Source organism: Geotrypetes seraphini, chromosome 6 (assembly GCF_902459505.1).
Source record: "Geotrypetes seraphini chromosome 6, aGeoSer1.1, whole genome shotgun sequence".
In the NCBI taxonomy this organism is placed as follows: Eukaryota; Metazoa; Chordata; class Amphibia; order Gymnophiona; family Dermophiidae; genus Geotrypetes; species Geotrypetes seraphini.
In genome coordinates, this window is record NC_047089.1 from 61,877,465 (window position 1) to 61,892,750 (window position 15,286).

At 45.8% G+C, this 15,286-nt stretch overlaps 1 protein-coding gene across 1 annotated transcript in view; it reads right to left on the reverse strand.

The window, feature by feature from the left end:
• The window catches only part of SETDB2 (SET domain bifurcated histone lysine methyltransferase 2), a 273,867-nt gene that overhangs the window by 2,724 nt on the left and 255,857 nt on the right, over positions 1 to 15,286 (reverse strand). Inside the window, exons 32-33 of the mRNA XM_033949980.1 lie at positions 3,728 to 3,853; positions 652 to 723 (exon numbers count right to left, since the gene is read on the reverse strand). Of these exons, the coding sequence (XP_033805871.1) occupies positions 652 to 723; positions 3,728 to 3,853 (198 nt within the window). The remainder of the gene's footprint in view (positions 1 to 651; positions 724 to 3,727; positions 3,854 to 15,286) is intronic.

A 15,286-nucleotide genomic window follows, 5' to 3' on the forward strand; every position in this document is an offset into this window, starting at 1 on the left:
CCCATATATGCATGGGAGCAGATTTGTAAAACTGCTGCTCCTGCTCCCCTGGATCCATTAATGGTCCAATCCTCCCCCACCCCATCATCTGTCTCCAACCCCCTCCCCTCAAGACAGATCATCTGAACCAATATCTAATTCCTCCCTCATCCCCATGGAATAACCTGTTCCAACATGTAAATCCTGCTCTCCAACAGGAAGGGCTGTGGCTTAGTGGTTGAGCTGCCTCCTCTGCACCCGAGGATGTGAGCAGAGGAAGGCGCCCTAGCTTGGGTATGTGACACTATATGCTTGGCATATGCTAGCTTGGCAGCAGAAAGAACTATTTCGAGAGATAACTCATGCCCCGCTCTTTGGCTCCGAAAGGCAGAGGCTTATTGTGGCCTGACACTTTACTTAGGAATGGTGCTGTAAGTTACCTGCAACTATCAGAGCTGGGAGACAGAAAAAAAAATACACTGCAGGTTGGGGACTGGACCCCCTTTAAAACTGAACCTTTTGTGCATTCTCTTTCCATGAGCAGTGGCTACCCATGTTGGGTTCTACCATTCTTCTAACATGCAGCCTCTAACTTTCCCACCTTCACAACCACATGTATTTCTTTTTGCAATTAACCCAAAGGCTTGCTAGGAGACTCAACATTTACTGTACCTTGTTTTGCATCTAGAATAGCATCTTTAAGACAATCGGTTGCCAGTAACACTTGAAATACTTGATGATAATCTGTGAAATATAAAAAAGATATTCATAATTTTTAAATATGTCTGTGTAAACTAGCTGTATTCTGACATCACAGGTGCACTGCTACAACTACAAATCCAGCAGTGAAAAAAAAAAAAGCCAAAAAACTATGAAATGCAAGTTCTTGCAAAAATGCTACAGAATAAAAGCCTTTAGAACATCAGCCCCATATCTCAAATCTTTTATAGCAAAACAATGGGCTACCAAGATGATCAATTGACTTTTTATGATGAATTTCCAATCAAATATCAAGATCACAACTAATGACCTATTATACCCTTCTTAGATCCCAATCAGGGGGAAGAGTTAAATCAATCATAAAAAATGAATGACTAGAAAAGGCTTTAACCCAGTGGTCTCACTCGCAGCCCAGGGGTCACATGCAGCCTGCCAGGTACTATTTTGAGGCCCTCGGTATGTTACCATTGTTCTGGAATGCTACCCGCCTCGTAACCTCACGCAAGCGCTTTCCTGCGTCTGTACGCAATTGGGAGGTGGAGTGGACAATCGCATGCAGACGCAGGAAAGCGCTTGCGTGCAGTTACAGCAGTGAGGCGGGCAACGTTCCAGAACGTAAGGTAACCATTGGAGGCAGTGCAGTTTGTGCATGTGTACATAATCTCATGAACTCTTGTGAATTCGGCACCTCTCCTGGCGGTGACTACTTGATGTAAGATGGTGGTTGTATCTGGTGCTGGAGGAGGTGAGGCGGTTGCAGACGCGACCACCGGACACTTAAGGCACAAGTTTTCCAGGCACAAGTCGGATATTGATTCTCCCCTCTACAAAAAAGCCTAGAGGACTGCACCAAAATCTTGTCTCTTGCAGTTGATACTTTAGAACAGTGTTCTTCAACCACCGGTTCAGGGACCAGTGCCAGTCCACAGGGCCAGCACGTGCATCAGGCCCAAAACAGTGTTCTTCAACCACCGGTCCATGGTGCGATCGATGCGGCGTTAACTTCAAGCCAGCTCCCTCTTCCTGATTCAGTACACAAAGCCACAGGCAGTGGCTCCTACGGGCATCCTGCGCCTGAACCGGAAGCCTTTTCTCTGACGTTGCAACGTCAGAGGGAAGGCTTCCAGATGAGGCACGGGACGTGCAAGGTGCAATTAGTACTATAATGGGGGCGGGGTCTGGGGTGGAGATTGGGTTGAGATGGGCGGGGTCTGGCCCACGACTTAGCCCAGTGTTCTTCAACCGCCTGTCCACAGATCGATGCCGGTCCACAGAATAATTCTTTTATTTCTGCTGGTCCATAGGTGTAAAAAGGTTGAAAAACACTACTTTAGAATCTAAATCACAATTTTGCATGAGGTAAAACTCTATAGTTTATAAATCTTTCCTTAATTTCTTCTGATAACTTACACAGCTGAAAGCAGTGCAATATGCAGAAAGTGAAAAACTATCTAAACTTCACTTTCTGCATGTTGCACTACTTTCAGCTGTGTATAGCTGAAATTATTAGAAGCAATTAGAACGAGAACTAGAAGGCCTTGAGCATACACAGATGCTCAAGGCCCAGCCCAGCCAGGAGGGAGGATCTTCGGGCACCGGCATGTCCTGTGCGTTGGTGCTGGTGCCGGTGCCAAATCAGAGTAAGGGATGGTGTTTGGGCGCTCGGTGGGGGATGCCAGATCTCGCAGAGGAGTGTGACGCGAGCGGGGGGATGCCGGTTCTCGGTGGGGTGTGGAGCAGTGCCAGTGGCCTCGAGGGTGGGGGGGTAAGGTGAAGCAGCACCGGTGGCCTCGGGGGGGAATGAATTAAGCAAGTTTCCATTCATTCCTATGGGGAAACTCGCTTTGATATACGAGCACTTTGGTTTACGAGCATGCTTCTGGAACGAATTATGCTCATAAACCAAAGTTCCACTGTAGATGGATTCAGCTGTTGCATTGTATTAAAGCTGCTCACCTGCAAAATAAAGTTCAAGATGCACAACCAGAACTTATATCACTTGGGTCCTCTTTAGTGAACTATAAAGGTGCAGTGGCTAAGTGGTACAAACAGTTTAAGTTAAATATATGTGGATTGCCTAGAGCAGTGATTCCCAAACTTGTCCTGGAGGAACACCAGGCCAATCAGGTTTTCAGGCTAGCCCTAATGAATATGCATGAGAAAGATTTGCATATGATGGAAGTGATAGGCATGCAAATTTGCTTCATGCATATTCATTAGGGCTAGCCTGAAAACCCAATTGGCCTGGTGTTCCTCCAGGACAGGGTTGGGAACCACTGGCCTAGAGCAGGGGTAGGGAACTCCGGTCCTCGAGAGCCGTATTCCAGTCGGGTTTTCAGGATTTCCCCAATGAATATGCATTGAAAGCAGTGCATGCAAATAGATCTCATGCATATTCATTGGGGAAATCCTGAAAAGCCAACTGGAATACAGCTCTCGAGGACCGGAGTTCCCTACCCCTGGCCTAGAGGGATTCAAGGTATATGGGAGTACTTGGCAAGGAGTGTGGGGTTGGGTGCAGAGCCTGACAGGGAGAATTTGGTTTAGAATGGTTTTTATCTTGTTTTCCTCCTCTAAATCTAGGGTGCGTCTTATGGTCAGGTGCGTCTAATGGAGCAAAAAATACAGTAGTTATTTTCTCATTTAGTTAATTAGTTAAAATGTATTAGTATCTTTATGATCATTTTATGATTCCAGTGTAATGATTTATTCAAATTCAATAAAATATTTGGGGGGGGAAGAAATATCTCACTCTTTGGCCTTCACAACATGATTATGCATAGCAAAATATGATTGCACTGTGTGCAACTGGCCCATCATGGTGTGATCCCCCCTCCCCCTAACCATCCATCCCTATCCAGAAGTCTCCCCAAACCCTCTCCCCCAAACACATCAATTTCCTTCCTGAAAGCTTCCTGAAAGAACCTCCCCCAAGCACATTTCTCTGTCTCATGTTTTATTATTGGAATATTAGGGGAAAAAACTCAGCTTGCTGTATATTTTTGCTTTTTCGGTAATTACAACATACCTTCATCTGATGCAATTTCAGAAGAAATTTTTTGAATTAGAAATTCAAAAGAAGTTTTAATTTTTGAAATTACAGATTCAGTGCAGTTTGCTTCTCTGCATAATTTCCAGAAAACTGTTGCTGTTCCTGTATTTAAAAAAATTAAAAAAAGACAACATATGACAAAATTAGCAATTTGCTTGCAAATCACAAGTCTGTGGTGAAAGCTCTTTGCAATTAAATGCACCGACACTGTATCTTGGTTATAAGTACTACAATACACTTTTCTTCTTTTAAATCCTTCCATGGTGTATAAAGCAGACCCCATACCATCTGTTATCAAGCTATACCCTCAGAATGTATAAATTAGCTGGAGGTAGGATAAAGTCCTTCTTTAAAAGTTCTGCTTGGATGTGTGCAGAAGAGCAAGGGCTTGTTCTGCAAAAAGCAAATGAAAAGGGCTTCCAGCAAATGAGACCAGTTCTATAAAGGTCACCCAAATTCGGGTGTTATAATGCAAGGAGCTGAGCACGAATCTATTAACAGCATCTGCATACCAACATTTAGGCACTATCATTTATGCCATGAAAAAGGCAGGAATAAATGTTAGAGAGTAAGGAGTAAATTCTCTATTACTGCGTTTAACTTAGGCGTACTTTGGACGTCGGATGTAAGTGAATAATCACGAAGTTAATGGTCTTAATTAATGTTAATTGGGTAATTAACGACACATAGACGTCCCTATGAAGTACTTGACGAACTGACGTCTATCGAAAGCATAGTCCCGTCTCCAGCTCTGGACGTGGGCGTTCCGTGGGCGTGCCAAATGGGGACGCTAGGTAGGCGCTACCTGGGCGACCGCGTGCGTCTAAATATCGTGAATTATGTAGACGTAAGAAACCCTGGTCTAACTTAGATTTCAATGCTGTTTCAACTATCGTAATTGCGGCTCTTTGTTAGACACGAGGCAGACGTCCGCTGTGTTTTTTCATCAATAATTCCAATAGTGAATTTCAATAGGTAATTTTCATCTTTTCTCTGTCCTAATAAATATAATGACACCATAACAATGAAACACATTATATTGCATGGATAACAAACCACATTTCAGCCCAAACCATAATATAATTTTCACATGGCTTTTACAACCCCCTTTTTTGTCTCAACAAACAGCACTGCAATCGGCTCTCTTTTAAAAGCAAAGAAAAACCAGCACACATTATCAGCACTTAAAAAGAGAATAAACAGATACATACCTTAACATTCCAGCTTCCCTCATTGCAAAATGGAGGTCTTCAGTTGCACAAAACTGACCTCATTGTGACCTCATCAATCTGCATCTTCCAAACTAATATGCCACAATTAAAAGATGTGCCAGGTGTAGAACCCACAACCTCTGGATGTTAGGAGCAAAGGCTGGCTCCTAACCCATAGTGCTACAGCTGCTTGACTGAGCTGTCCGTGCTTCATTAGGTATCATATCAGGATGAGCTCAAATAAGTTTAAGCAAAGGAATGCCTAAAGATTTGGAACGTTTTCAAGTAGAAAACAAATATCAAATATGTATTAAAGAATTGCAGCACAAATAACGCCTAAACGGAACAGATTATTTACAGTCCTATATGCATTAGTACAGTGCTTAGAATGAAGATTAGCGTGTGAGAAAAACGGAGCTCCACCTCACATGCATTCAAGCACACTTGGGAATATGGGTTTGGGGCTCAGTGAAAGCAGCGCTTTTAACCATTGAGCTACCACTTTTTTTGTTTCAGCCAACTATGACATTATAGCTAAACTCCTTTTCCCTTTGCACTTCACTAAGATATGATATGACAAGGGAGCCAGAGGCATTGGAGCTGTGGGTCAGTGAGGAAAGGCACTCTCTACCAATCTTCCGGGCTTTGAGGGTTCAAATCCCAGCCTGTATTTTACTTGTGGCATATCTGCCTTCCAGGTGCACTTTGATGATGCTTTCCACTTCTTATAGGAGTTGAATATAACATTTCTCCATTTAAACATGGCATACGTTGTTAGTTTTTATCGTGGTAAAGTATACATTTCTGAAATGGTGAAGAAACAATAATATACAACTGCAGTAAGCGGTATAAGCAAATCCAAACTGCTATAAGCACAAGAAAGCATTTGTAGCTCAACACGGTAATGCTCCTGTTCTGAGCTCTGACCTCTGAAACTCCCCGGTTCGACTCCCACCTTTGCTCATTTTAATAAGGTCCTAGTTTTTTCCTATTAGCTCTTATAACAGGGTCTACATGGTGGACTTTGCCATTTGTAAGGTGCACAGGCAAACCTATTTTCAACTTACCATGGCTCGGACATCCTAAGCAGTGATGAGAGGAAACCTTTCCTCTGACAGCAAGATGACATTTGTGGATCGCCTGGTTAATGTGCTCTCATCACTGCTTAGGATGTCCGAGCCATGGTAAGTTGAAAATAGGTTTGCCTGTGCACCTTACAAATGGCAAAGTCCACCATGTAGACCCTGTTATAAGAGCTAATAGGAAAAAACTAGGACCTTATTAAAATGAGCAAAGGTGGGAGTCGAACTGGGGAGTTTCAGAGGTCAGAGCTCAGAACAGGAGCATTACCGTGTTGAACTACAAATGCTTTCTTGTGCTTATAGCAGTTTGGATTTGCTTATACCGCTTACTGCAGTTGTATATTATTGTTTCTTCACCATTTCAGAAATGTATACTTTACCACGATAAAAACTAACAACGTATGCCATGTTTAAATGGAGAAATGTTATATTCAACTCCTATAAGAAGTGGAAAGCATCATCAAAGTGCACCTGGAAGGCAGATATGCCACAAGTAAAATACAGGCTGGGATTTGAACCCTCAAAGCCCGGAAGATTGGTAGAGAGTGCCTTTCCTCACTGACCCACAGCTCCAATGCCTCTGGCTACCTTGTCATATCATATCTTAGTGAAGTGCAAAGGGAAAAGGAGTTTAGCTATAATGTCATAGTAGGCTGAAACAAAAAAAGTGGTAGCTCAATGGTTAAAAGCGCTGCTTTCACTGAGCCCCAAACCCATATTCCCAAGTGTGCTTGAATGCATGTGAGGTGGAGTTCTGTTTTTCTCACACGCTAATCTTCATTCTAAGCACTGTACTAATGCATATAGGACTGTAAATAATCTGTTCCGTTTAGGCGTTATTTGTGCTGCAATTCTTTAATACATATTTGATATTTGTTTTCTACTTGAAAACGTTCCAAATCTTTAGGCATTCCTTTGCTTAAACTTATTTGAGCTCATCCTGATATGATACCTAATGAAGCACGGACAGCTCAGTCAAGCAGCTGTAGCACTATGGGTTAGGAGCCAGCCTTTGCTCCTAACATCCAGAGGTTGTGGGTTCTACACCCGGCACATCTTTTAATTGTGGCATATTAGTTTGGAAGATGCAGATTGATGAGGTCACAATGAGGTCAGTTTTGTGCAACTGAAGACCTCCATTTTGCAATGAGGGAAGCTGGAATGTTAAGGTATGTATCTGTTTATTCTCTTTTTAAGTGCTGATAATGTGTGCTGGTTTTTCTTTGCTTTTAAAAGAGAGCCGATTGCAGTGCTGTTTGTTGTTCACTTTTGTTTCCTTGCATCCTAACAGTTCTCAGAAGTGGTGGAATTTGCTGTTTCTCCTCAGCATTCTGCAGCCACAGGTGCATGAGATATTTTCATTTGCTCCTAACTGCAAGCCATTCTAGTAGGAATGTGTTTCTTTTGATGCAATATAGGCATTGGGCAACAGCTATGAGTTAAATCAAACTTCAGAGGGCTTGGACAGGTGTTGAAGAATGATCCAGTTAGGGGGGGGATGTTTTTGGTGGGGGGAGGGTGTTCAGCATGAGAGAGAACAGGTTGCATTAAATATTAGACAATGGGCTGCACATAATAAAAGCTGAAGCAAAATAGTGATATGTAAAGGCAAGGCTAAAGAGTTACCAGGTGTCCTGGCTGAGAAATGAATATAACCTATTTGCTAACCTCAAGACTTACTCAAGACTTGAACCCCCTGATGTATGGAAGATGAAAAAGCAATGCCTTAAGGCATAGAGCTATAGAGGTAACTTTGTTTAGAACATAGAGCTTAGAGATGTGAAGGAAATGACTACAACGTCACTACAGCTGTATATTGCAAAACCACATCCAATGCACATCCAATTAGATTTGAATCCTAACGGTTCCTATGACGTCAGCCGCTAATTAGGCGTGCTTAGTATATAGAAAGCTTTGGTACAGCCATTTTTCCTATGTAAGACCCCCTCATGTGAGTTGGTGTTTGTGGTGTTCCGTTTCCTCAATGATGAAACTTTGTGCTATGACTTGCCTGTTCTCCTTTATACTCCCTTCTGCCTTTGACACTCCTCCCCACCCCCATTATCTGTATTTCCTTAGTTTATGGATTTTTCTGGGTGTTGGTGTGAGAGATTGTTGAGGACTTAAATTTTGTGTTAAGTGTGGAGGGGAATAAATTGTTAGGGAAAAGAAGGGGCCAGGTCAGGTTACACACAGATGCCCACACCCACCACTCTCCCTGCTTTCATAATGTCATGGTCTGCCCCACCTCCATTTTCCATATTAGCAGAGTACACCAAAAAGAAAGAGCAGAGGGGGCCTACAACTTTCAATTAACTCCAAGTGGAATGGATGGGAACCTTTGTTTAAATATGGGAAATATGTCATCAACCAAGGCAGCTACTGCACCAGATGGGATACATATTAATGAGATTCTTAAGTTGAATGCAGGAGAGGTGTCTAGATATGGCCAGACTTGGGGGAGGGGGGAGCAGAGATATGTTGGATAGTAGTCTTGAATGAGAAAAGATAAAAGCAAGAGGTGGAGGATGTCATGGAGGCAAGGAGAGATTAGGGATGCAAGGGTATTTGCAAACAGAAAGGGTGAAAGGTTGACACTGGGGATGGAAGGAGATTAGGGAGTAACACTAGGTTTTGAGGTGGAATGGAGAGATGGCATGTAGGTTCCAGCCCTCTCCTCCCCTCCCCTGGTATGCATCAAGGAAAATAACAAAAGAGAGGGACAGATGTTGATGCATAGGGAGCTAGGTTGTGAAAGGTGGGATAAGAGGATTGTAAGGGATAGCGCTAATGAGCATGCATGAGAGACTTGCATCTAATGGAGGTGTCAGCCATCAAATCTACCACGATGCATATCCATTAGGGGTATCCTCAAACCCTTAACTGGCCTAGTGGTCGTTCATGACACTGTTGGGACATACCTCTGTAAACCACATGATACAGCAATGTAGCTCCGTGAAGCACCTAACGAATACAATATAAGCTGAAACACAAACACACTGTCAGCTATATATGTTTCATTTATTTGATGGATTTTATTGTAAAACATAAATCCATTGACTTGCTGTTGTACATAATAGATGGAAATATGCATAATATAGGATGCAACCACAAAAAACATAAGGGAACAAGCCTGAAGAAGTATTTAATACCTTATTTAACTCAGATGGTGCTCAGAATCCACGGATGGAATAGAAAAAAACTCAGGATGGGGAACAAACCCCTAAAGAGATTGGTCATTGAAAGTGCTTCATTCTGTTTAGCATGTCCATAACATAGGTGAGTATTCAATGATTAAAAAAAATATAGTTTCAAAAAGTGCAAGCAAACTTAACTTCAAAGTCCATACAGCGATGGTCCGGCAGGGTTCAGACGCGTTTTGCCAAGGAGGCTTCTTCAGAGAACCCGCTGTGCTGTGTGCAATTCATAATTAAATGCTTCCTGGTTCAAAGAAAAAAGTCTTTCATTTCCTGTGACAAGGATGAAGTCAGGCAAATGTCCAGGCTGCCAACAGATGGCACGGGTTGCACCTTAAGATGAAGTCAGGCAAATGTCCAGGCTGCCAACAGATGGCAAGGGTTGCACCTTAAGATGAAGTCAGGCAAATGTCCAGGCTGCCAACAGATGGCACGGGTTGCACCTTAAGATGAAGTCAGGCAAATGTCCAGGCTGCCAACAGATGGCACGGGTTGCACCTTAAGATGAAGTCAGGCAAATGTCCAGGCTGCCAACAGATGGCACGGGTTGCACCTTAAGATTAAGTCAGCAACATGGCTCCTGGAGAGCTACAGATCCTTGGAAGGGTGTAATAGTTATTATCCAACTATGATGCCCTCGATGGGAGTTGAAGCTGATGAAGATTGGCACTCAGGCCAGGAGGCTATCTGGATGAAAGATCTGCAGTGACTGAACCGTGATATAGAGGCTGTGGCGTGTACATGCAGAGGAGGTCCAGCGGAGCCCCAGGGTCCATGCGGCATGACTGGCCTGGGAGTGTTCAGAGGACATAGTGGGTCCTAATGGGGGTCCTTTCCTTTTCCTTTTCCCTTTCCCCGGCCACGGCCTCGACTCCGGCCACGGGTGGCCGGGGGGGAACCCTGCCTGGTGGGAGCCTGGCTGGAGGAGGTCTGGGAGGTGGATTGAGGTCCAGGATCCCCATGGGAGGCAGTCTGGGTGATGAGCTGGGGGAGAAGGTGTGAAAGAATGCCACACATGTTCTCCAGCGCCCGGCGAGTCCCTGCCTGCTCTTCTAGGATTGCAATCTGCAAAGCACGTGTTGCAGACTGCTCGGCCACCAGGGAGGCCAGGTGCTGGTTCATTACATGTGTGGCTTCTTTTATCTCAGCCACCTCCCTGATGAGCAAAGTTTGTCTTTGGTGGATGTGGTCACCCACCTCCACCAATTGACGGTGGAGCTCATCAGGGGGGGCCTCCAGCTCATCACCCTGATGGAAATCTTCCTCCCCCAGGGCTCCAACCTCATCCACCTCTTCTTCCTCCTCCAACTCTTCCCCCTCCTCTACTGCCCTGTTGTCATCATGGGGATGAAGGGGGGGCGCCGGTGCAGCTTGTGCATGAGTGTTCTGAGGAGGAGGGGTGGCGTATGATGTGCCTGCCACTGCTTCCTCCTCCTCCTCCTCCTCATCCCCTTCATCCCTATCAGCAGCAGAAGGAGGATGGGACACCTCTGCAAAAAGACAAGAAAATACACATTGGTATTAGTTGAAAGCGGTAACATCTGAGAACATCATTTGAATTGCATCACAGGTCACAATACTGTACATCTGGTCATTTACAAGGTATTATGCAGGCTAACATATGGAACATTAACAACGTATTCCACATGTTAGGCTTCCAAGAGTATCAAAACAGGCAATGGCTTTTATTATATTACTATGAATTGCATTGGTTGTATAGTACTGTTGTAGTTTAGAAAGATATAAAATATGAGTTAAAACACCAACAAGTCAATGGCTTCTATGTAAAGTGATCTTACCTTGGTGCCCCAGGGAAGTATCAATGGCTCCCACAACAGGACCTATTCCAGGACCCACTATGTCCATCACCTCACTCTCCAGGACAGTCAGTTGGAGATTGCCGCAAGGACCCTGCGCATTAATCCGTTCCTGCTTCCGCCGGACCTCGCTCCGCAGGGCACGCCACCGTTTTTTCAGAGCCTCTATATCACGGCCCTGATGGTGTACAGCATCTATGTCACTGCAGATTCTTCTCCAGATAGCATGCTGGCCTTCTATCCCAATCCTATCAGCTTCCCTCCCAAAGAGGGAATCATAGTTGGCCCCAACTTGGGCCACAAGGATCTGCAACTCTCCATACAAGAAATTCGATTTTCGCTTTGGAGCCATGTTGCAAGGTGTAGCCATCTTTTCAGGCTACTTGTAGAACACGTTCAAACACACCCCCTGTACAACACCCAATGAGGTGTGATGGGCGTGGTTAGGAAGCGGGCTAAGGAACCGCACCCGGACGGCGCCCAATAGGCATAGAGAAAGTTTTCCCGCCATGATGACGTCACACACTACATAGGCGTGCATGGGTATAAGAAGGTCCAGGTGAGCAGCGTTTCCTTTCTATTCTATCCTATTGCTTATGCAGATGTTTGAGACTTTACTCTGTCTTAGTCTTTTACATTTTTTTTCCTATCTCTGCCTCCCATTTCTCTCTATTCCACAGAGCCATTAATAATGGCCATTCTAATATGTTGTTTTATCTTTTCTAGAAGCAGCTCAGATAGTAAGTCCAGGTGAGAATGATATTTTGTAAGCTACTTAGAACTATCATAGAACTAAAGAAACCAACCAGCAAAAACTGACTTCTCTTTATGGGCTTTCATTGTGTGCTATTGTTTATACTAGTTATTTTATTTCTGATATCTCCTACTCTCCATTCTACAGGGCTGATAAAAATGACTGAGAAGACTGATAAAGACCATGCTGGTATATATTTTGCTGGTACACAAATGGATATGTAAGTAAAATGGATGTGTTCATACATCTGAGAGGGTTTACCGTATTTTCGCGGATATAACGCGCGCGTTATACGCGTTTTTACGTACCGCGCATACCCTTCGCGCGTTATATGCCTGAGCGCGGTATACAAAATTTTTTTTACATATTTCACACCCCGCCCGACGCCCGATTCATCATCCGGAAGGACGCTCGCACCCCCACCCCGAAGGACCGCCGACTCCCCGACAATATCGGGCCAGGAGGGAGCCCAAACCCTCCTGGCCACGGCGACCCCCTACCCCCACCTCGCACTACATTACGGGCAGGAGGGATCCTAGGCCCTCCTGCCCTCGATGCAAACCCCCCTCCCCCCAACGACCGCCCCCCCCAAGAACCTCCGACCGCCCCCCCAGCCGACCCGCGATCCCCCTAGCGACCCCCACGACCCCCCCACCCCCCTTCCCCGTACCTTTGGTAGTTGGCCGGACAGACGGGAGCCAAACCCGCCTGTCCGGCAGGCAGCCAACGAAGGAATGAGGCCGGATTGGCCCATCCATCCTAAAGCTCCGCCTACTGGTGGGGCCTAAGGCGCGTGGGCCAATCAGAATAGGCCCTGGAGCCTTAGGTCCCACCTGGGGGCGCGGCCTGAGGCACATGGGCCCAACCCGACCATGTGCCTCAGGCCATGCCCCCAGGTGGGACCTAAGGCTCCAGGGCCTATTCTGATTGGCCCACGCGCCTTAGGCCCCACCAGTAGGCGGAGCTTTAGGATGGATGGGCCAATCCGGCCTCATTCCTTCGTTGGCTGCCTGCCGGACAGGTGGGTTTGGCTCCCGTCTGTCCGGCCAACTACCAAAGGTACGGGGAAGGGGGTGGGGGGGTCGTGGGGGTCGCCAGGGGGATCGCGGGTCGGCTGGGGGGGCGGTCGGAGGTTCTTGGGGGGGCGGTCGTTGGGGGGGAGGGGGGGTTGCGTCGAGGGCAGGAGGGCCTGGGATCCCTCCTGCCCGTAATGTAGTGCGGGGTGGGGTTAGGGGGTCGCCGTGGCCAGGAGGATTTGGGCTCCCTCCTGGCCCGATATTGTCGGGGAGTCGGCGGTCCTTCGGGGTGGGGGTGCGAGTGGTCCTGCCGAGGGGGGAGAAGAATCGGACGTCGAGGGGGGGCATCAGGCTTTCAGGATGGGGACAGACCTTCAAGGGGGGACAGGACTTCAAGGGGGACAGGCAGACCTTCAAGGGGGACAGGCGGGGCAGTGCACGGAAAGTCAGGGCAGGTGAACGGAGAGTCGGGACAGCGCACGGAGAGGCGGGGCAGTGCACGGAAAGTCAGGGCAGGTGAACGGAGAGTCGGGACAGCGCACGGAGAGGCAGGGCAGTGCACGGAAAGTCAGGGCAGGTGAACGGAGAGTCGGGGCAACCAGAGGAGAGTCGGGGAGGGCGAAAGGAGAGTCGGGGTGGCCAGAGGAGAGTCGGGCAGCATGCGCGGTATACCCATGAGCGCTGTATACAAAAGTTTCCGTACATACAAGTGTGGTTTCTGCGCGCTATACCCGTGTGCGCGTTTTACACGGGTGCGCGTTATATCCGCGAAAATACGGTACTCATAGAGTTAAAGTTAATTCTTTGTAGAATCAAATTACAGGCAAATTAAAATCAGGTGAGGAATGGTTCTGTGTACTAACTCATTGATAAGAATAGGTCGGGTATGTTGGGGGGGAACACTGCCATTCAATGGATATCCAATCAACATGGTTCAGGTGGAAAACTCCTAATGAGTGCCTAATGGCTGCCATTTTTAATAAGGATTCTAAAGGTATGTTAACAGCTCTGTTACTTCTAGGTGTGTGTTCTGCCACAACTTCAGTGTTTAATTTAGGAGACATAGGTCTTTGTTAACAGTTTCTCTCTATTCTTCATTTCAGGTTAACTCTGCTCATCACCTATGTGTTTGCCAGAGAGAGACCAGACCAGCAGCTCAGCACACCAGCTTGCACCTAGCCAAACAGTTGTAGGTGAGAATGATATATGGTAACCTTTATTTGCTTACTCTACTACACTTGAGTCACTCTTCTGATGAGTGAAATAAATGTTTCACACTTCTATTGTTCTCTTCACACAGGTATCCTTGATGACTTTCAGGAACAATAGTAAATTGATAATGTTGGCCTCATAGAACACCATGGCACGCATTCCTGCTGTTATATGCACACAACCTTTTTGTTTTCAGTTAGTCTATTCCCTCACATGAGTTCTAAACAGTAGCAGTGGAGGATTACAGGTGATACTAACCCACACCATCAGCAAGTTAAGGTTATTGCCTTAACACCTATACCACGGTGACATCTAAGCAGCTCAACATATATGAGGTTAACACATTGCTTCAGGGAAGGGAGGACCTTGGGGGTTGAACCCCCCTGTTTGTGAACGTTGTGTAAACCAGCTTCTCCTCTTTTCTGTTTTCAGGTGTCTTAGACAGGCAACTGCAGTATTGTCAGATGGAGTTTTTATAGTACTGAGAGCAGTGCAGCTGTGAGCATCTTTGTGGTTTCCACACCTGCTTTACCAAAATAGTGCAGCTCAAGAACCAGGAGGATAGATTGAGGGATCTGGCCTTTACTTCCATCACCTTCTGTGAAAGGAAGAAAAACCCACATGTCTCATTTGGATTCTCCTGGTGTGGAGCCAACTCTTACTAGCAGTAACCTAGCAGTTGCTTTAACAACTATACCACGGTGACATCTAAGCAGCTCAACATATATGAGGTTAACACATTGCTTCAGGGAAGGGAGGACCTTGGGGGTTGAACCCCCCTGTTTGTGAACGTTGTGTAAACCAGCTTCTCCTCTTTTCTGTTTTCAGGTGTCTTAGACAGGCAACTGCAGTATTGTCAGATGGAGTTTTTATAGTACTGAGAGCAGTGCAGCTGTGAGCATCTTTGTGGTTTCCACACCTGCTTTACCAAAATAGTGCAGCTCAAGAACCAGGAGGATAGATTGAGGGATCTGGCCTTTACTTCCATCACCTTCTGTGAAAGGAAGAAAAACCCACATGTCTCATTTGGATTCTCCTGGTGTGGAGCCAACTCTTACTAGAAATAACCCTATTCCTTAACAACAAATCTACCAGAGTGACTTATATTCTCTTCCTTATGTAGCCATTTACTTTGGAACAGGGACTGGCTTACTTTACACATCATAGCTGAGATGTCGTCATCCACCTACAGTTGCATATACCCTTGCATTCACTTGCTTTTTTCCTAGATTCTGCAATGATTTGA